Source organism: Otolemur garnettii, unplaced genomic scaffold, assembly GCF_000181295.1.
Source record: "Otolemur garnettii isolate 467f Iridium unplaced genomic scaffold, OtoGar3 scaffold00054, whole genome shotgun sequence".
Classification (NCBI taxonomy): domain Eukaryota; kingdom Metazoa; phylum Chordata; class Mammalia; order Primates; family Galagidae; genus Otolemur; species Otolemur garnettii.
The window spans coordinates 8,331,386-8,352,568 of record NW_003852449.1 but is presented as its reverse complement, the minus strand read 5'-3'; the positions used below and the strand labels follow the sequence as shown (position 1 = coordinate 8,352,568).

At 41.3% G+C, this 21,183-nt stretch overlaps 1 protein-coding gene across 1 annotated transcript in view; it reads left to right on the top strand.

The window, feature by feature from the left end:
• Positions 1-21,183, top strand: part of FANCM (Fanconi anemia complementation group M) — a 63,018-nt gene that overhangs the window by 10,631 nt on the left and 31,204 nt on the right. The window contains exons 5-12 of the mRNA XM_003792173.3: positions 2,194-2,322; positions 6,152-6,284; positions 6,608-6,733; positions 7,262-7,348; positions 12,676-12,860; positions 14,348-14,554; positions 17,249-17,462; positions 20,501-20,658. Coding sequence (XP_003792221.1) covers positions 2,194-2,322; positions 6,152-6,284; positions 6,608-6,733; positions 7,262-7,348; positions 12,676-12,860; positions 14,348-14,554; positions 17,249-17,462; positions 20,501-20,658 — 1,239 coding nt within the window. The remainder of the gene's footprint in view (positions 1-2,193; positions 2,323-6,151; positions 6,285-6,607; positions 6,734-7,261; positions 7,349-12,675; positions 12,861-14,347; positions 14,555-17,248; positions 17,463-20,500; positions 20,659-21,183) is intronic.

The following is a 21,183-nucleotide window of genomic DNA, read 5'->3' as shown; positions in this document are numbered from 1 at the left end:
GCAGCCATCATTGTTGTTTGGCGGGCCCGGGCTGGGGATTCGAACCCGCCACCTTAGGTGTATGTGGCTGGCGCCTTAGCCGCTTGAGCTACAGGCGCCGAGCCAGGCAATTTTCTTAACTCAGCCTCCCAAATAGCTGGGATATAGGCGCCTGCCACAAAGTCTGGCTATTTTTTTGTTGCAGTTTGGCTGGGGCCAGGTTTGAACCCACTACCTTCAGTATATGGGGCTGATGCCCAACTCACTGAGCCACATGTGCTGCTCTATGAAATGCATTTTTAATGTTGTCCTCCCTGATCCCTTATGTAGCAGTAGTTTTCAACTAAGAATTATTTTACCCACTTAAAATTTGGCAGTGTCTTTTTATTTTCTTTTTTGAGACAGAGTCTCACTTTGTTGCTGTGGGTAGAGTGCTGTGACCTCATAGCTCACAGCAACCTCAAACTCTTGGGCTGAAGTGATTCTCTTGCCTCAGCCTCCCAGGTAGCTGGAACTATAGGCACCCGGCACAATGCCCAGCTATTTTTAGAGATGAGGTCTCACTCTGGCTCAGGCTGGTTTCCAACCTGTGAGCTCAGGCAATCCACCTGCCTTGGCCTCCCTGAGTAACTAGTATTACAGGCATGAGCCACCAAGCCTGGCCCTACATTATTTAGTAGTGATCCCTTTTCCTTCAAAAACTATTAGATTTAGAGTTTTAGATTTAGTTTTAGATTATTGTGTTTTAGATTATTAAATGCAATTACTGTAATTGAAGTGACCAACTTTCTTTATTACTTTCTGCTTTATTCTTTGGGTACCCTTCATTGCAATGTAAACAGCCATTTTGTCTTAGTCATACTATCCCCAGCCTTTAAAACATTAGTTGAGGCCCGGTGTGGTGGCTCACTCTCATAATCTTAGCACTCTGGGAGGCCAAGGCAGGTGGTTTGCTTGAGCTTACGAGTTTGAGACCAGCCTGAGCAAAAGTGAGACCCCCGTCTCTACTAAAAACAAAACAAAACAAAAATAGAAAAACTTAGACAAGAGGATCGCTTGGGCCAAGTTGGAGGTTGCTGTGAGCTATGATGCCATGGCACTCTACCCAGGGTGACAGCTTGAGACTCTGTTTCAAAACAAAAACAACAAAAAGAAACAAAAAACATTACTTGATATATAGTAGATACTTAATAAACATTTGTGGAAAGAATGAATCAGTGAATGAAATTTAATGTATTTTGAGACATTTCAATACAATAGTCTACAAATAGTTCCTGAAGACCTATGTCCCAGACTGTGTTGTAGGCACTGAGGATATGAAATATAACAGTGATGAAATCAAAGGCTCTCCTATCATGGCACTTGGAGTGTGTGTAGGTTGAGGGAGGGAAGAAATAAATAGATAAATATAATCTTAAATTATATCAACACATTGCTTGTGTTGACTCTTTTTTTTTTTTTGGAGAAAGAGAGTCTCACTGTGTCACCCTCATGGTAGAGTGCTATGGCATCACAGCTCACAGCAACCTCAAACTTGGGCTGAAGCAATCCTCTTGCCTCAGCCTCCCAAGTAGCTGGGACTGCAGGCGTCTGCCACAATGCTGGGGTATTTTGTTGTTGTTGTTGTTGTCATTGTTTTAGCTGGCCTGGGCTTGGTTTGAACCTGCCAGCCTGTGTGTATGTGACTGGACCCCTACCCACTGTGCTATGGGTGCTGCTCTGTGTTGACTCTCATATAGATGTTAGGGGGATAGACATCAACTACTTTTTCCTTTTTTTTTGGGACAGAGTCTTACTCTGTCGCCCCTATTATAGTGTGGTGGCATCATCATAGTTCATTGTAATCTCAAACTTCTAAGTTTAAATGATCTTCCTGCTTCATCCTGGTTAGTCGATTTCTTTGTAGAGACGGGAATCTCGCTGGAGTGCTCGGGTAGGTCTTGAACTCCTGGCCTCAAGGGATCCTCCTGCCTCGGCCTCCCAAAGTGCTAGAATTATAGGCCTAAGCCATGAGGCCCAGCTAAATGTCAAGTACTTTTACATTTTGTTATCTTTGCTGTGTTTACTTAAAAGTTCATTGTAAAACAAACTTTATTAAACATATAACTACTATTTTAATATGTGAGAAAATGATTGTATTTGGAAAAGGTTTTAAGACAAACTTAAACTAGATTTCTTTCATATTTGCTAGATATGATTTATTTCATATTTCAGGTTTTGGAAGCATTTGCCAGTTCTTTGATTCAGAGGAATGTTTTGAGAAGGGATATTCCCAATCTAACAAAATACCAGATAATTCTGGCAAGAGATCAATTTAGGAAAAACCCATCTCCAAATATTGTGGTAGGTATTTTTCTTATTCTCTTTTTCTATTTATTTATTTATTTATTTATTCATTCATTCATTTATTTATTTATTGGGACTGAGTCTCACTTTGTCAACCTCGGTAGAGTGCCCTGGCGTCATAGTTCACAGCAACCCCCAACCTTTGGGCTTCAGCCATTTTCTTGCTTCAGCCTCCCTAGAAGCTGGGACTATAGGCACCCACCACAGTGCCCACATATTTTTGTTTTTGTTTAGCAGACCCAAGCCGAGTTCGAACCCACCAGCTCCAGAGCATGTGGCTGTTACTTTAACCACTGACCTACAGGCTCCCAGCCTATTTATTTATTTTTGAGGCATAGTTTCACTCTGTTGTTCAGGTTCAAGTGCCATGGCATCAGCCTCGCTCATAGCAACCTCAAACTCCTGGGTTCAAGTGATCCTTTTGCCTCATTCTCCCAAGTAGCTGAGATTACAGGTGCCTGCCACGATGCCCGGCTAATTTTTCTATTTTTAGTATAGATAGGTCTTGCTCTTGCTCAGATTGGTCTCAAAGTCCTGAGCTCAAGCGATTGTTCTGCCTTGGCCTCTCTGAGTGCTAAGATTAGCCACTAAGTGGTTAGTCTCTGCTCCCACTCTAGTGGTTGGTATTTTTAAGTAAATTTTGGTGATAAATTAAATTTTTACTCAGAGACATGATAAAATATAAATAATGATTTTGGGGGGATTATATATACACACACACACACATACATAAATATATCATTAGCTCATTAAAAATTCAGAAATGAGGCTTGGAGCCTGTAGCACAATGGTTACAGCACTAGCCACATACACCGAGGCTGGCGGGTTCGAACCCAGCTGGAGCCAGCTAAACAACAATGACAACGGCGACAAATGAACAGCGCGAGACTAGCCCAGGACCTGCTGGCACAGTCTGCTATGGGGTGGCTGGAAGAGCAACTGGACGCATACGGTGAGTGGCCGACTGGTTTGAAGACCTGCTCTTCTATTTCATGACTTGCCTTGGGCAGCAAAATATTGCAAGTGTAATAGACCCAATGCCACCTGCAGTCTATGTTTATGGCATTTGTCACTTGGTCATTGACAACCTGCGTTCGATGATGCATCATGAGAAGTTGTCCACAGACAGGATTTCAGCTACTTTGCAGTTACTGTTGGGGCCTTTCAGAAGTTTGCAACAGACAGTTGCTGCCATGTGACACTGGTCATTCACCCTCGGAAAGAGGATGATGACAAGAAACTGCAGACAGCATCCATTTTGGGTTCAGCCAGAGCAAGCCAGGAAGCAACAAGGACAATGACTGTTTTGCCAAAAACAGAGCCAAATGATATTGAACAGACTGGAGGTTAAAGGTGGAAGTGAGGGAAGGCACCAGTAATCCACTCAGCAAAGCTGGGAACTGCTAACATGGAACTGAGAGGGGAAGGAGAAGGGAGATGCACGCAAGGGCAAGAATTCCAAAACGTCGAAATGGTGAGGGGAGAAAACTCCCCAAAGACCCTGGAGTACATCTGAGGCGACGACGACGGCAATAGCAGTCGTTTTCCTTTGTAAAAGGACAAAGGAGGAGTCGCCACTGAGCTGCAAATTCTGGAGACTGAATGCTGGAGCTGAGGATTGCAGAATCCCAGAGTGCATCACCTAGAGGCTCGCACCACTCTCAGAGGCATCCAGAGCAATCTCGGGACTGCTGAGCATCAGCACCACGTGTGTCCTTCAGCCATTCCTACAAGAGGTCTTCATTTTTCTCCAGCACCAGGAACTGGCCAAGAATTTCATATGCCTTGCCAAAGCCCCTTTACTCCAGCTTCTTGCCCAGGACTTTATCAGTCCCAGCTAAGCTCCCCACTGGCTTTTTCTCCACGGGCTCTGCCATGAAGTCTTTAGGGAGGTTGACGGTTCCTTGCACCACCCAGCTCTGCCACTGATACCTCAAGCCACAGCATAGTTTTAGTAATGTGATGGAGTGCTGCAGGTTAGTTTAGATGAGTAGTCTAAAAAGGTGTCTTTGAGCAGAGGGCATGTGAGCTGGGCCTTAAAGAACTAGGAGTGAGCCATGTGAACATCTGGAGAAAGGGATCCAGGCAGAGAGAAATAAATACAGAGCCCTGCCATAGGCATGAGCAAGTCAAATTCAAGGCCATGAGATCAGACCCCCTGTATCTGGAGGGAAGTAGCAGACTTCTTGCCAAAACTCCAGCCATAGTATTAAGAGCCAAGGATGACACGGTGGGTTCCAAGCCCTTCTGTTCTACACATTGTAGAGTTATGTTCTAGGGCATGAGGAAATACTTGCTAGAATTGGATCCTAGGTGCTTAGCCCTATAATCTCAGGTCCTCAAAATGTGGGAGCTACCTCCAGCTCGACTGCTTAGCCATGGAGCCTTGGAAGAAAGCTGTGAGCCCAGAGCGTCTGTCATCTGGACATGAATTCCAGCCCGGAGTGCCTGTCACCTGGACATGAATTCCAGCCCGGAGTGCTGTCACCTGGACATGAATTCCAGCCTGGAGTGCCTGTCACCTGGACATGAATTCCATTGTGTGCTGCATCAGACAGACAGCTGGAGTAAGACTTTTTATAGCACCTTTTCCAGTTTTATTGAAAAAAATTTTTTTTCCATTAAAAAAAAAAAGAAAGAAATGGGCCAGGTGCAGTGGCTCATGCCTGTAGTCCTAGCACTCTGTGAGGCTAACGTGGGTGGATTGCCTGAGCTCAGTAGTTTAAGTCCAGCCTGAGCAAGAGTGAGACCTCATGTTTATTAAAAATAGAAAAACTAAGCCAGGTACTGTGGCTCACGCCTATAATCCTAGCACTCCAGGAGGCCAAGGTGGGTGGATAGCTTGTGCTCAAGTGTTCGAGACCAGCCTGAACAAAAAGTGAGACCCTGTCTCTACCAAAAATAGAAAAACTGAGGCAAGAGGATCACTTGAGTTGGAGGTTGCTATGAGCTATGATGCCATGGCACTCTACCCCAGGTGATAGCTTGAGGTTTGTTTGTTTGTTTGTTTGTTTTTTGAGATAAACTAGCTGGGTGTTGTGGGTGCCTGTAGTCCCAGCTACTGAGGAGGCTGAGGCAAGAGGATCGGTTGAGCCCAAGCATTTGAGGTTGTTGTCAGGTATGATGCCACTGCACTCTACTTAGGGTGGCAGAGTGAGACTCTTGTCTCATAAATAAATAAATATCAGCTCTACTACTTACTGTATGGGCTGCATCAACTGTAAAATGGGCATAACAATAGCTAACTGGCCTCCTAGGTATTAAGATTAAATGAATTTATGTGAGTAAGGTGCTTAGAACAGTATCTGGTGCTCAGTGTCAGATATTATGGCCTGTGTATTTGGTGTTAAATGTTGGTGTTGAACAGTCTGATTAAATAATTGCCTTTTGTCCATAACAGTCTTGGGGATAGGCCCATATCAGATTTGTTTTCCATTTCCATTTTATCTCAAATATCTAGCTCACTGTTTGCCATATGGTAAGTACTTAATTAAATAGTTCTAAATGAATCTGTGTACTGCTAACAATTTACCCATAAAGAGAAATAGTATGTTCCTTTAATCTCTTTAAAATGTAAGTTTTCTGTTTAATTAAAAAAAGGACAGATTTTATATGGAAAATACATAATGTCTTTCCATAGCAACTTCCTATAACATGACATTCACTAGAACCAGTTAGTTATAGTTGGTGAGGAAGAGAATAATTATTATGATCATTTGGTATGTCGTAAATGTTACACTGACCGTTGGCCCTGACCACGTGGTATAGAACATGTATGTTTATTTCTTTCTCTGGTTAAATTTGTCATGTGCTGCTGTTTTTCTAGGGAAAACAACAAGGTGTGATCGAGGGAGAGTTTGCTATTTGTATTAGTTTATATCATGGTTATGAGTTGTTGCAGCAAATGGGAATGAGATCATTATATTACTTCCTTTGTGGAATTATGGATGGAACTAAAGGTAAATTATATGAAATTACTTGAAGAAATGACATGTTATATTTTGGTTATAGACATATACCGAACAGTTTGGCTTACTTAAAAATACCTTATTTTAAAAACCAGTGGAATAATTATGTAATAAATGGCCATGTTTCCTTGTTTTAGAACTGCTGGGGAAAAAAACCCCATTTGTTAATACAAATGTGAGGGTGGAACTGGGAGGCGTTGCTGATTTTCATGTTTAAATTTAATAAATTTGCATTGCTAAAATCTAATTTCTTTTTGAATTTTGATTAGTTTTGCTATTAAGTGTATTCATTTGAGAAATCTTAATTTCTGAAGGAATGACACGGTCAAAAAATGAACTTAGCCGGAATGAGGACTTCATGGAACTCTATAATCAGCTGGAGGGCATGTTTGCGCACACCAGCAGTCCCTCAGCAGGTGGCATTGCTGCTCTCCAGAAAGGTCTGGTGGTTCATTTAAAAGTATATATATGTATTACATTGTTTTTCTTCCTCAAGTTTAATTTTGAAGTTTTGTCCCATTGATGCATATGTCTATCTATAATTATATTTTTGTAGCAACAGACCTGTTAAATGCCTACAGGTTTTACTTGTTAGGATATATATGTATATATATATGTTTACAGTTTATGAATTTTAAACAATTTTTTATAAATTTTAACAGTATAATAGTTAGTGATTGTTACTGGTAGTGGAAATTCTCAGAACTCTGAAAAATGGATTTATACTTCAACTAAATATGTGTTTTTGCCTTTTTGCTTTGTTGCTGATTCCTGTTTGGATTCTCTCTCAGAATGAACTTTTCATAGAAACTTAAAGTTCATTTTATAGTAAGACTTGTGTGCTACCTAGTTGGTACTTACTGTTTAAATAAAAAGAAAAAGTTTTAACATATGTTATTTTGAAAAGGATAACTTAATATGCATTAATGTAATTGAATATAAAACATAGAATTTTTTCTTTTTTGCAGGAAATACAGATAAAAAATTTTTTTATAGTCATCCAAAGTTAAAGAAATTAGAAGAAGTTGTAGTTGAACACTTCAAATCATGGAATGGTAGGTCATATTTAGTAGCTTTAGGACAAGACAAAGTTATTGAAATGATTACAACTGCAACTCACTAGTTTGGGGGAAGATATCTTATGGAGAAGGCAGACTTTTAATTACCTTGGATAATGGAATTTTTTTTTTGAGAGAGAGCCTCAAGCCGTCCCCCTGGGTAGAGTGCCATGGCATCACAGCTCACAGCAACCTCCAACTCCTGGGCTCAAGCGAGTCTCCTGCCTCAGCCTCCCAAGTAGCTGGGACCACATGTGCCCGCCACAATGCGGCTATTTTTTGGTTGCAGCCGTCGTTGTTGTTTGGCAGGCTGGGCTGGATTCGAACCCGCCACCTTAGGTGTATGTGGCTGGCGCCTTAGCCGCTTGAGCCACAGGCGCTGAGCCTGGATAATGGAATATTAAAAATCTCTGAAGGGGCTGGGCACATGGTGGCTCGTGCCTGTAGACTCAGAACTCTGGAAGGCCAAGGTGGGTGGATTGCTTAAGTTTATGAGTTCTAGACCAGCCTGAGCAAAAGCGAGACCTTTTCTCTACTAAATATAGAATAATTAGCCAGGCATAGTGGCACAGGCCTGTAGTCTCAGCTGTTTGGGAGACTGAGGCCAGAGGATCGCTCAAGCTCAACAGTTTGAGGTTGCTATGAGCTATGACCACACAGCGTTACCCAGGTCCTGGGAGAGACTCTGTGTCAAAAAAACACAAATACTCTAAGGCATTTCGGAAGGTTTGGGGGAAGGACAATGGTGGGAATGTTAAGAACGAGGTATTATTTGAAAAAGAAAAGTTAGTTTGGAACAATATGGGGAAGCAGACAGTAAAAATACGTCTAATATAATGGTAGGGAAAAGTAAAGTAGGTAAGGAGAAAGTCATGGAGGAGCTGTTTTATGTAGGGTGGTGTGAACGAAAGTTGTTAGAAAAGGACTATGGAGGAGACTTGATTTCACAGAAATGTTTCAAACCAGGGAGTAAAATGAAGGTGTAGGGCAGAGAACAAAGGCAGGGCTTAGGTTTTATAGCAGAAGTTTCTGCTCAGGTGCCCAACGGGTCTGTTTATAAAAATGAAAGATTGGTGCCTGCTTAGTTCTGATTCTCCACACAGCTGACCCCTGATTATCTGAGGCAGGTAAACTGTCATTGGTTGGTTTCTAGAAGTCCCAAAGTTAGAAATGCACATTTTCGGGCAACTCATAGTGTGTGTGTGACCTCTAGTCAGCAAGTGATTGCTTGGCTGTATTTTAAATTTAGGCCCAGTGAGCCCCTTGGGATCCACTCTGAAGGATTGGCTCTTTTAAGATGATGTTTGTTCACAGAGAAGGCCTGCCTGTAGAGCGATGTTTGAACTGATTCTTTTTTTTTTTTTTGAGACAGAGTCTCACTCTGTTGCTCTTGGTAGAGTACTGTGGAATCACAGCTCACAGCAACTTCAAACTCGTGGGCTTAAGTGATTCTCTTGCCTCAGCCTACCGAGTAGCTGGGACTACAAGGTGCCCGCCACAATGCCCAGCTATTTTTTTGTTGTGGTTGTCATTGTTGTTTAGCTGGCCCTGGCCAGGTTCAAAGCTGCCGGCCTCAGTGTATGTGACCAGTGACCTACCCACTGAGATATGGGCCTGCCCTGAACTGGTTCTTGATGGCGTTAAGGGAGCAAGTCTTGCAAATTTTGGGGGAAGGATCATTCCAGTCAGTAAGAATAACCAATCAAAGGTCCTGAGCAGTAGGGTACTCGACATTTAAAGATCAGTAAACAACCCAGCGTGGCAGAGTAGTGTAAGTGAGCCTAAGACTGGTAAAGGCAAGAAATAACCTGAGACCATGTCATGTAGCCCTGGGAGGAAGAATCAGAACTTTGGTTTTTAATTTATGAATGATAGGTGGTGATAGTGATTTGTACCCAGGCAATAGAGTTGCAGGGGCTGAGAAATGGTTAGATTCCAGATATATGTTGAGGTTGGAGCCAAATTACTTATTGTATTTGTGGATGGATTGGACATAGGGTATGAGAATAAAAAAGGAATCATGGCTGTGTAGGAGTACGTGCTTATGTTTGCAAATGGTTATGTGAGCAAAGAGAAAATTAAGAACAATAATAGAGATAAGTATGTGAAATAATGCACATGTTAACTGTCGTGATTTAGACATCCACAGTATGTACATATATCGGAACATGTTGTACACCATAAATATATATGACCTTTATATTTGTCAATAAGAAGAAGAAAGAGCAAGCATGTTCAGGTGTTTTTGAAACGTTAAGTGGAGCTGTTAAGAGGACTGGGTAAGTGAATATGGGCCTCAGAAGAATGGTCTAGGCTATTTTTATATATTTAGGTACGTGTGAATATATTTTGGCGTCATCAGCAGAGAAGTCATGATTAAAGTTTTAGGAATAGACATGACTACTGGGAAGACAGTTTAGAGAAAGAAGAGTGTTGCCATTAGGGTCTCACGGAGAAGCGGTGCTGTGGAGCATAAACCCGCAGACTGAAACTGTATATTTAAATAAAGGGTTCACAGCTCTCTCAGGCATGTGACAACTTTATTTTCTCCTGGCTTACTACCTAGCCAGGGACCACTGCTCTCTCATGGCGAGTGGCAAGTTAATTTCTTTACTGTTGGTTTAAACAGTTAGCTGTGTACATGCGCACTGTATCTCATTAATATTCATTACAATCCCTCTGCACATGCGTACTGTACATGACTTCATTAATATTCATTATATCCATAACCCATCTCAAGAATAAACATCTTGTGACTATCTTGTGAGTAGCTCCTCCCTAGTAATCTATGGTTTAACTGATATCACTTTATCTAACGTCATCCTTTTGAACATAATCCTTTTAACATAACTGGAGAACATGTTGTCAGCCATTACTTCTTTTGTTCTTATCTGATGAAACCTGAGGCTCAGAGGACAAAGGTGGATTGAGTACCTGCCCTGCTGGCCTCACTGTTTGGAGGCAGTTACTTCAATTTTAAGCAAGGCATAATTAAGAAATTTCTAAGATGTACAGAAAACTTGTTTGCAAGCCTCCACTCCCATGTGGGTCTTAAGTCAGGGTTTTTTTTATGCCTCCAACTGACCAGGCTGACCTTAGTCACGGAGTTTTTACGTCCGCAACCAACCCAGCCATATGGGATCCTGCCTCAGTTTCTTGCAAGTATGTCTGCACAAAGTGCTCTCTCTCAAACAGCTTTTTTGACCAGAGGCATATATATATTGGCCTTTTGCCTATAAAGAGGATCCAGAATAGAGTCCTGAAGAATAACACATTTAGGTTGGGCGCCTGTAGCTCAGTGGTTAGGGTGCTGGCCCCATGCTCCAGGGCTCGGGGGTTTGAAGCAGGTCCTGGCTTGGTAACAACAAAAAAAATAGCCGGGCATTGTGGAGGGCACCTGTAGTCCCAGCTACTAGGGAGGCTGAGGCAAGAGACTCACTTGAGCCCAAGAGTTTGAAGTTGCTGTGGGCTATGACTCCATGGTACTCTACCAAGGGTGACGAAGTGAGACTGTCTCAATTAAAAAAAAAAAAAAGAATAACAACATTTAGAGTTGAGAGGGAAAAAAAGCAACTAAGGAGTGTGGAGGAGGAAACCAGAAAAGGAAAGTACCAGAGAAGCTGAGGGCAGAGACCATTTCAGAAGGAGAGAAGGGACTGTGTTAAGTTCAGTTGAGATGTGTGGTAAAATGAACTTAACAGTATCCTTTAAATTCGGTAGCATGAAGTTATTGATTTTATTAAAAGGAGCTATAGACAGAAGGAGGTAGAAAGCCAGGCTGTGACTGGTTGAAGGAGACCAGCTTTGGGATGAAAGTACCGACTCACCAGTTAGCCAGATACAGAGGCTTAATGCCTGATACCAGGAAGATTCAAAGTAGGTTGATGTAGAATAATTTTACTTGCAACAGCTACTTGTTCAAGTTCTATTTTTTGCTTATGTGTTGTAAATTAACTTTATACATATTAAGCCATTTATTGCTTAGGGTTGTTGTGAAGATTAAATAAGTCAATATATAAAATTCTTAGTGTAGTCTCTGGCATACATATGATGACTAATATAATACAGATCAGCTGGGCTTGGTGGCTCATGGCCTGTAGTCCTAGCACTCTGGGAGTCCAAAGTGGGTCCATTGAGCTCAGGGTTTGAGACCAGCCTGAGCAAGAGAGAGACTCTGTCTCTACTGGAAATACAAAAACTGGCTGGTATTGTGCCAGGAGCCTCATAGTTCCAGCTACTAGGGAGGGTGAGGCCAGAGGATCACCAGAGCCCAAGAGTTTGAGGTTGCTGTGAGCTATGAGGCCACAGCACTCGGCAAGAGGGTCACCTGAGCCCAAGAGTTTGAGGTTGCCTTGAGCTATGATGCCACAGCACTCTATCCAGTGTGACAGCGAGACTTCGTGTCACAAACCCTATGCCCCACAAAAAAACCCAGATCATAAGGAAGACCAAAAAATCATCAAAATCCCAGTGAAGCTTAAAAACAAAAGAAAAATAATAACTGGAAAACCCTCATAACTTGTAATTATTAACTAATTTTATGTGCAAAACCATATACTTTATAATCATTTACTATTTCATGTATGCATCAGTCCATTTTAACATGAAGAAACTAAAGCTCAAGAGATTAAGTAACTACCATGGTCACTAACCACCCAAAGAGTAAGTGACATGGTCACAAAAATGTTACTGGTGCATTCTGCTGTTTCTCAAGCACAGAGAAACTGGGAGCTGCTTTGGAAGTGACTGTAGGGTGTATTCTGCAGTTATCTTTGGAGAATAGTAGATTCAGGGACAGAATGCATGGCCTAGATTAAGGTAGTGCCTTTAGTGAATGGAAAGGAAACAGAAGATTTATGAAATTAGTGGGTTCTGTGCTTGCAAATGCCATAGACGGTAAAGGGGAATAATAGACATTCAGCCTGAATTGAAGGACAGGTTAAAAGTGATTTAAGTAACTCATATGTGACTCATTTAGGACTTTATTTTAATAGCCAATGAGAAATAAGAAGCAGAGATTATTTTTTACTATATTTAATAGAGAATATAGTTAAAAAAATGGCAAAGGTTCAAGATGCTTTAAATTATTTATTTTTTTAGAGACAGGATCTCACTGTGTTACCCCAGCCGTTCTCAAGCTCCTGGCCTCGGGCAGTCCTCTCGCCTCAGCCTCCTCAGTAGCTGGGACTACAGGTGTGCAACACCTGTATTCTTTTTGAAAGAATTACCATTTATCAGTAAATAGTTTCAGGCTTGTCTTTTGAACTAGTTTTTGTCTAAGTGCTTTTTTATAAATTTTAATTAAAGTATTTTTTGTTATATAGCTAAAAACACCTCTGAAAAGAAATGTGACGAGACCAGAGTTATGATCTTCTCTTCGTTTCGAGATAGTGTTCAAGAAATTGCACAAATGCTTTTACAGCATCAGCCAGTTATTAGAGTAATGACTTTTGTTGGCCATGCCTCGGGAAAAAGCACGAAAGGTTTTACCCAGAAGGAACAAGTAGAGGTAATTATCTTTGGAGGTGATAAAAAATTAAGAAAAATATTGGTTAGCTTTGGACATGTTTTAACTTGTTGGTCAATTGGCTACTTAAAGGCAATTTTGGAACAGAAACTGTAAATAAAAATAAGCATCTTGAAAGATCACGAAACATGCTTTCTGTGATTTTGAAGGTTTTTGTTTTCGGTAAGGTGAAGTGACATGGTAAGCGGAAAGGCTCTGGAAGCCTGGCACTCTCGGCTGCAACCACCATCTTTTTTGTTTTTTTTTTTTTTTTTTTTTAATTTCGGGCTAATATGATGGTACAAACGATTAGGTTACATTGTTGTGTGTTTATTAGGTGAAGTCCAAGTTGCAGTTGAGCCCTTCACCCAGAAGATGTGCCATATAACCTTACATTTTGCCCATTAGGTGAGAGTTTACCACAACCCCTCCCTCAGCCTTCCTCGGTCCCTCTTGAGTTTAATTCACTTTTTCTCTCACCTGGGCATGCAATTGTCCATCTACTAGTTTCATATTAGTATTAAGTACATTGGATGCTTTTCATTCTTGTGAGACTTCATTAAGGAGAACGTTCTTCAACTTCATCTAGGTAAATACAAAAGATGTTATGGCTGAATAGTACATATCAGTGGGTGTACATATCCCACGGTTTATTAGTCATTCACGGGTTGTTGGGCATTTGGGTTGGTTCCACATCTTGCCACTTATGAATTGAGCTGTGATAAACATTCTAGTGTAATGTCCTGTGGTACAATGATTTTTTTCTTATGGGTAGATACCTAGTAAGGAGATTGTACGATCAAATGGAAGGTCTGCTTTTAGCTCTTTGAGGGTTCTCCAGACGTCTTTCCACAGAGGCTACATTTCCAAGTTGCTTTACTTTTTGTCCCTCAGTTTTCCTTATCTGTAAACTTCATAGGGTTGATGTAACCATTAAGTGAGATCTTATTATACAGTCATTATAATGAGTATAAATGTTTACTATTTATTATGTTTAGCATTTTTACTATAAATAAATAATGAGCTTACTGCTTTTTTTTTCTTTGTGAAGAAGCCATGGTGGTATTTAAGGTTGCCCCATTGTCCTGCCTCAGCCTCCCAAGTAGCTGGAACTATAGGCATCTGCCACAGCGCCCTGCTAATTTTTTCTATTTTTAGTAGAGACAGAGTCTTGCTCTTTCTCAGGCTAGTCTCAAACTCCTAAGTTCAAGCAGTCCACACGCCTCAGCTAGGCTTAAAGCCATGAACTACTGCATCCAGCCTTTGATTCCGATTTTTGTTTTTTTGCAGTTTTTGACCAGGGCTGGGTTTGAACCCGCCACCTCTGGCATAGGGGACCGGCCCCCTACCCTTTTGAGCCACAGGGGCCGCCCTGCTTCTGATTTTTAATCTCATCTAATTATTTTGGGGTGAGTGGGAAACATTTCTGTGCCTTGATCTAGAATGCTATTACATTGCATCTGGTTATTTTTAAATCACTTTGATTTTAGGTAGTCAAACGATTTCGTGATGGTGGTTATAACACATTGGTTTCTACCTGTGTTGGTGAAGAAGGTTTGGATATAGGCGAAGTTGATCTTATAATATGTTTTGATGCTCAGAAGAGCCCAATTCGTCTTGTACAGCGAATGGGCAGAACTGGCCGCAAACGTCAAGGCAGGATTGTTGTTATCCTTGCTGAAGGCCGAGAAGAACGTGTAAGTAGTCTTGTAGAAACATGACGTGACACTTGAAATTTGAGAAATGTAGCCCAAAGACAAACATCATCATTTTAGCATTCAAAGTACAAGCCAAATTTAGGTAATTATGGTTATTTTATTCTTCTTTGTGTTTGATTCTGACTACTATCTTTCTTATAATTAGGGAATTTTCAGCTGGATTCAGTTTTCTAATTTTTATTCATAAAAGAAACACATTAATCTCTGAATTAAGCATTAATTCAGAGATACCTAAATACAAAACCCAACATGTATTACTTTATTTTACTATTTCCCTGTGTTTTGAAGGCCTGTGTTTTCTTTTTCTTTTATGTTTTTTTAGTTTAGTTTTCCTTCTGAGCTATAGTGAAGTGAGAATGGTTTTTAACATATTAAAGGGCTGCAAGTTACTAACTAAATTAAAACCAAAGGATATGTATTAGCGATAGTATGTGGCCTGCAAAACCCAAAATATTTTCTTTCTGGCCCTTCATAGATGTTTACTGATGCTTATTGTAAGTGACAAGGAACTTGAATTATATTCATGTTCTGCTATAGTCCTAGGTGATGGGCTCTGTTAAATATGATGTTAATATTATTTTGTATTTGAAACACTTAAGTATTAACTACTTTTTATAACTCACTGGGACTTGTTCACCTTAAAGATCAACTATAATAGTTATTAAAAATTTAAAATGTTTTATATATTAAAATCATCTTGAAAAATGAATTATTTTCCCTAAGTTTTCATGTGAGTATAACATATTCATATTTAAAATTCAATTTATCCATAAAGTAATTCTAATAAATACAATGTTTTATAGCCTGTAAAAGGCCGTATATTATCCATCACTGGAATTGGAACTGGATCTTAATTGTGTCACCCTGTCATTTAATCTCTCTATTCAAGTGTTAATTTTCTTTTTCTTTTTGGGGGGACAGAGTCTCACTTTGTCACCCTCAGTAGAGTGCCCTGGTGTCACAGTAACTTCAAACTCCTGGGGTTAAGCAATTCTCTTGCTTTAGCCTCCCAAATAGCTGGACTATAGGCGTCTGCCACAATGCCTGGCTGTTTTTAGAGACAAAGTCTGGCTCTGGCTCAGGCTGGTCTCAAACCTGTGAGTTCTGGCAGTCCACCTGCCTCAGCCTACCAGGTGCTGGGATTACAGGTGTGAGCCAGCACGCCTGGCCCCACGTGTTAATTTTCTTATCTGTAAAATAGTAATAATGGTACAAAATGAGCACTTAGTCTGTGCTTTACCATGTTTTGATTGCTTCAGATTCATTATCTTATTTAACCGCTAGCCCCTCATAAGAGGAGTAATGCTTTTGGTGTATACAACTGAAGTATAAAGTGTAGAGAGATGAACAAGGTGAAATAAGGGAATAGTTAAAAAACTAACAAAAACCCCAAACCTTATGCTTTTGTAAATAGCAACTTTAATTGAAAATAACAGGATAGGCTCGGCACCTGTGGCTCAAGTGGCTAAGGTGCCAGCCATATACACCTAAGGTGGCGGGTTCGAATCCAGCCCGGGCCCACCAAACAACAATGATGGCTGCAACTGAAAAAAAATAGCCAGGCGTTGTGGCGGGCGCCTGTGGTCCCAGCAACTTGGGAGGCAGAGCCCAGGAGTTGGAGGTTACTGTGAGCTATGCCACGGCACTCTACCCAGGGGGACAGCTTGAGGCTCTGTCTCAAAAAAAAAAAAAAAAAAGAAAAGAACAGGATAATTAATGAAAAATAGATTTTTCCTTGTGTAATATTGTTACTTAGGGCTGACTGAGGTCAGTTTTTATAATAATAGATTTTGAAATGATTTTCTTTGAATTAATCTAGCAGTTTACTGATAGGTTTTTTATTTTTTCTTTGAGTCAGGACCTTGCTGTGTCACCCAGGTTGGAGTATAGTGGCATAATCAGAGCTCATTGCAGCCTCAAACTCCTGGGCTCAAGTAATCTTGCTGCCTCAACTTCCTGAGTAGCTTGTGCTGCCTTGGCTGCCAAACTGTTTTTATGTTTATTTTTTTTGTAGAGACACTTAGTGCCATAGCGTCACACAGCTCACAGCAACCTCCAACTCCTGGGCCTAGCCGATTCTCTTGCCTCAGCCTCCTGAGTAGATGGGACTACAGGCACCTGCTACAACGCCTGGCTATATTTTTGTTGCAATTTGGCCAGGGCCAGGTTTGAACCCGCCACCCTCAGTGTATGGGGCCAGCACCCTACTCACTGAGCCACAGGCGCTGCCCTGTTTTTATTTTTTGTGGGGACAGAATCTCACTGTGTTGCTCAGGCTGGTTTCCAACTCCTGGCCTCAAGCGATCATTCCACCTTGGCTTCCAAAGTACTGGGATTACAGGAGTGAGCCTGGCAATAGACAGGTTTTAAAATTTAAGACAACAGAAATTCTTGGGACAGCGCCTGTGGCTCAAGGAAGTAAGGCACCAGCCCCATATGCCAGAGCTGGTGGGTTCAACCCCAGTCCTGGCCAAAAACTGCAAAAAAAAAAAAAAAAAAAAAGAGAAAAAAAATTCAAGACAACAGAAATTCTATTCTCTAAGTATTGAAGTAGATCAGGGCTTTATTTTATGTTTACAATAACCCAAACTAATATATATATCAATTGCTTGTGATGGATAAATGATTGTTAGAGAAATAATATAATTTGATGTTTTATATTTGTTCTTGCAGATTTATAATCAAAGCCAATTCAACAAAAGAAGAATTTATAAAGCTATTTCAGGTAACAGGCAGGTCCTTCATTTTTACCAAAGAAGTCCACGAATGGTTCCCGATGGAATCAATCCAGAATTGCACAAAATGTTCATCACACATGGTGTCTATGAACCAGAGAAGTCTTCTCGAAACATGCAGCGAAAGTCATCTATTGTTGCCTGTAGGAATGGTAAATAAAAAATTTGCATTTGACGTGGACATTTTGCTCCCCATGCTTAGTTAGGACGTCATTTCTTACTTTTCTTTCCTTTTTTTTTGAGAGAGTCTCAAGCTGTCACCCTTGGTAGATTGCTGTGGTGTCACAGCTCACAGCAACCTCTCACTCTTGGGCTTAAGCGAGTCTCTTGCCTCTCAGCCTCCCAAGTACCTGGGACTACAAATGCCCACCACAACGCCCAGCTATTTTTTTAGTGCAGTTGTCATTGTTACTTTAGCACGCCGGTGCCCTACACACTGAGGTATGGGTGCTGCCAGGTCATTTCTTTCTTTTTTTTTTTTTTTTTGAGACAGAGCCTCAGGCTGTCATCCTGGGTAGAGTGCCATGGCATCACACTCACAGCAACCTCCAACTCCTGGGCTCAAGCGAGTCTCCTGCCTCCGCCTCCCAAGTAGCTGGGACCATAGGCGCCCGCCACGACGCCTGGCCATTTTTTGGTTGTAGCCGTCATTGTTTGGCGGGTCCGGGCTGGGGATTTGAACCCGCCACCTTAGGTGTATGTGGCTGGCGCCTTAGCCCGTTGAGCTATAGGTGCCAAGCCGCCAGGTCATTTCTTGATATAATATTTCTTCTTTGAATAATTCAGTGTAAGTTCTAGGCTGTTATAGGTGTTCACGTTGGAAAAGGTAAGAGATTGTTTATGTGGCAGAGAGAAGGAGATAATGGCAGTACAGGATGATAGAAACTCAGTGTTGGGGAAATTAAAAATATTCTACCCACCCAGAGAATACTCTTTATAAAAGTCGAGAAAAGAAAAAAAAAGTTTTGTTGTTGAATAAGCATTTAAACGAGATTGCAGTGTGCATTGTAGACTATCTGCTAAGAATGTGGAAACAGAAAGAAGCTGTCTCCTGTAATGTCCCCCCAAGCAGTTGCAGTCTTTTCCAGACATGTTCTCAAGGTGAGCAGTAACTCGTCCTCATATAAGAGGATAACACCATTTGCTACCCCTTCTCTCCTACTCCGTTCCTTATTCACCTGGTAGCCATTTGTGTTAGTTGCCTTTATCTAGAGGAATGAAACTTCCCTTATCTATATGACAGACCCTGCCAGCTCTGGTGTATGTGGCTTAGGTGCTTGAGGTACAGGCGCTGATTCAGTTTTTCTGTTTTTATTTTTTATTTATTTATTTATTTATTTGTTTTTGAGACAGAGTTTCTCTCAGTAGCCCTGGGTAGGGTGAAGTGGCTTCATAGCTCACAGCAACTTCAAACTCTTGGGCTTAAGAGATCCTCCTGTCTCAGCCTCTCAGGTGGCTGGGACTACAGGTGCCTGCCACAATGCCCAGCTATTTTTTTTTTTTTTTTCTTAAAGATGTGGTCTCACTCCTGTTCGGGCTGGTCTTGAACTCCTGAGCTCAAGCAATCTGTCCACCTTAGCCTCAGAGTGCTGGGATTATAGGCGTGAGCCACCACACCCCAGTTTTTCTGTTTTGAGTAGAAATAGAGTCTCCCTCCTGCTTAGGCTGGTCTCCCAACTCCTGAGCTCAAGCAATTCATCCTCCTCTGCCTCCCAGAGTGCTGGGATTTACAGGTGTGAGCAAGTGGAAAACAGATTTTTTAAAACGAGCATTAGAGATTGCAATATTATCTTGTTTCTGGTAAAGGGAAGATGATTTGCTTTGCTTGTGATTCTGCAGCATCAGCATTCAGTGCTCATCAGCATTATGACACTCAGAAGGACCAGAAGTATTTTAAATTAGAGGGAGAGGCACAAAAAGGTTGTATTGCAGAAATTAAAAGATGAAAAGCAAAAGCAAAGACAGATCTTTCAAGCAGCAGTAAGACCTGGAAATAATGCCACTGAAGCAACTTATCAAGTAGTTTGCATACTTGGGGAAAAAGGGAAGCCAGTCAGTGATGCAGAAACTGTGAAAGAATGCATTATTGAAGTCGTGTGATACTTAGGCCCTGATAATGTACAAACAACTGCCCCTTTCAAGAAGAACCATAACTGATTGGCAGCATGAATTAGCCTTCAACTTAACAGAACAACTTCAAGGAATACTGAGAAAAGAAAATAGGTATTATTCAATTGCTTTGGATGAATCAGCTGATTTTCTTTGCTACAAAGAATTACTCATGTTGAACACTCTTATGAACGGAATACGGGGAACAGGTATCTTCAGCAACTTTAAAGATAAATGTCTTGAAGATGGGCTGACTTTTGTAAATTTAGTGCATTTTTTTTTTTTTTTGGTAGAGACAGAGTCTCACTTTATTGCCCTTGGTAGAATGCCATGGAGTCACACAGCTCAATCCTTGGCTTAGGCCATTCTCTTGCCTCAGCCTCCTGAGTAGCTAGGACCACAGGTGCCCACCACAAGGCCCATCTATTTTTTTGTTGCAGTTTGGCCGGGGTGGGTCTGAATTTGGCGCCCACTGAGCCACAGGCGCTGCCCATAGTGCCCCTTTGATAACAGGAAAATATGGTACCTGGCTATCATCTGTTAATGAAATAATTACCAAAGGATACTCAGAGAAAGGGTAACGAGGTGAGGGAAGTTGGGTAGATACATAGAAGAAGTAATAAACTGAGCGGTTCTATATGAAGAAGCGCTAGTTTTAAGAAGTAGAATCAGGTGGCCCCCGTAGCTCAAGCGGCTAAGGTGCCAGCCACATACACCAGAGCTGGCAGGTTCAAATCCGGCCTGGGCCTGCCAAACAATGACAACTACAACCAAAAATGGCTGGGCATTGTGGCGGGCACCTGTATCCCAGATACTCAGGAGACTGAGGCAAGAAAGCGATTCGCTTAAGCCCAGGAGTTGGAGGTTGCTGTGAATTGTGATGCCACGGCCCTTTACCCAGGGCGACAGCTTGAGGCTCTGTCTCAAAAAAAAAAAAAGAAAAGAAAAGACGTGGAATCAGTGGTTTGGCAAAGGTGAGTAGCGTAAACAAGTAGAGGGTTTGAGTTGATACGTGTAATTTGTATTTGCCTTCCTTTTTTTTTTTTTGTCCTCTTTTCAATTATTTTTTTTCAACTTGTAGGAATGAAGCAAAGTAACTCAAAGAAAGGTTGGTTTTTATCAGAAGAAGAATATGAAGTATGGAACAGACTTTATAGATTAAGAGACAGTGATGAAATTAAGGAGATAACATTGCCTCCAGTTCAGTTTCTGTCCCTGCAAAGTGAGGAGAGTAGACCAGTAAGTTGAACGTGTTCTCAGATGCTTTCTATGCCGACCGATCGTGTGATAGCTTTGGGAGCATGGAGAGATGTTCATGAGAATGTCAGTTTGCTTAAAAAATTAAGAAGGCAATCAATTTAAGTTTTACCTTTTTTATTACTTTCTACAATTGAAAGGTTTCTCTATAGGCATAATCTTACATGATTGTCATTTACTCTGCAAGATGCCACAGTTTGCTTGGCTGTTTCCCTGTTGTGTTTTGGGATTCTTTTTGCCTTTTTCGATTTTAGAGACAGAGTTTTACTTTATCACCCTTGGTAGAGTGCTGTGGCGTCACAGCTCACAGCAACCTCCAACTCCTGGGCTTAGGCGATTCACTTGCCGCAGCCTCCTGAGTAGCTGGGACTACAGGCACCCACCACATGCCCAGCTATTTTTTTGTTGCAGTTTGGACGGGGCCACCCTCAGTATATGGGGCCAGTGCCCTACCCACTGAGCCACAGGTCCTGCCCTTGAGTTTTTTTTTTTTTCTTTTTTTTTTTT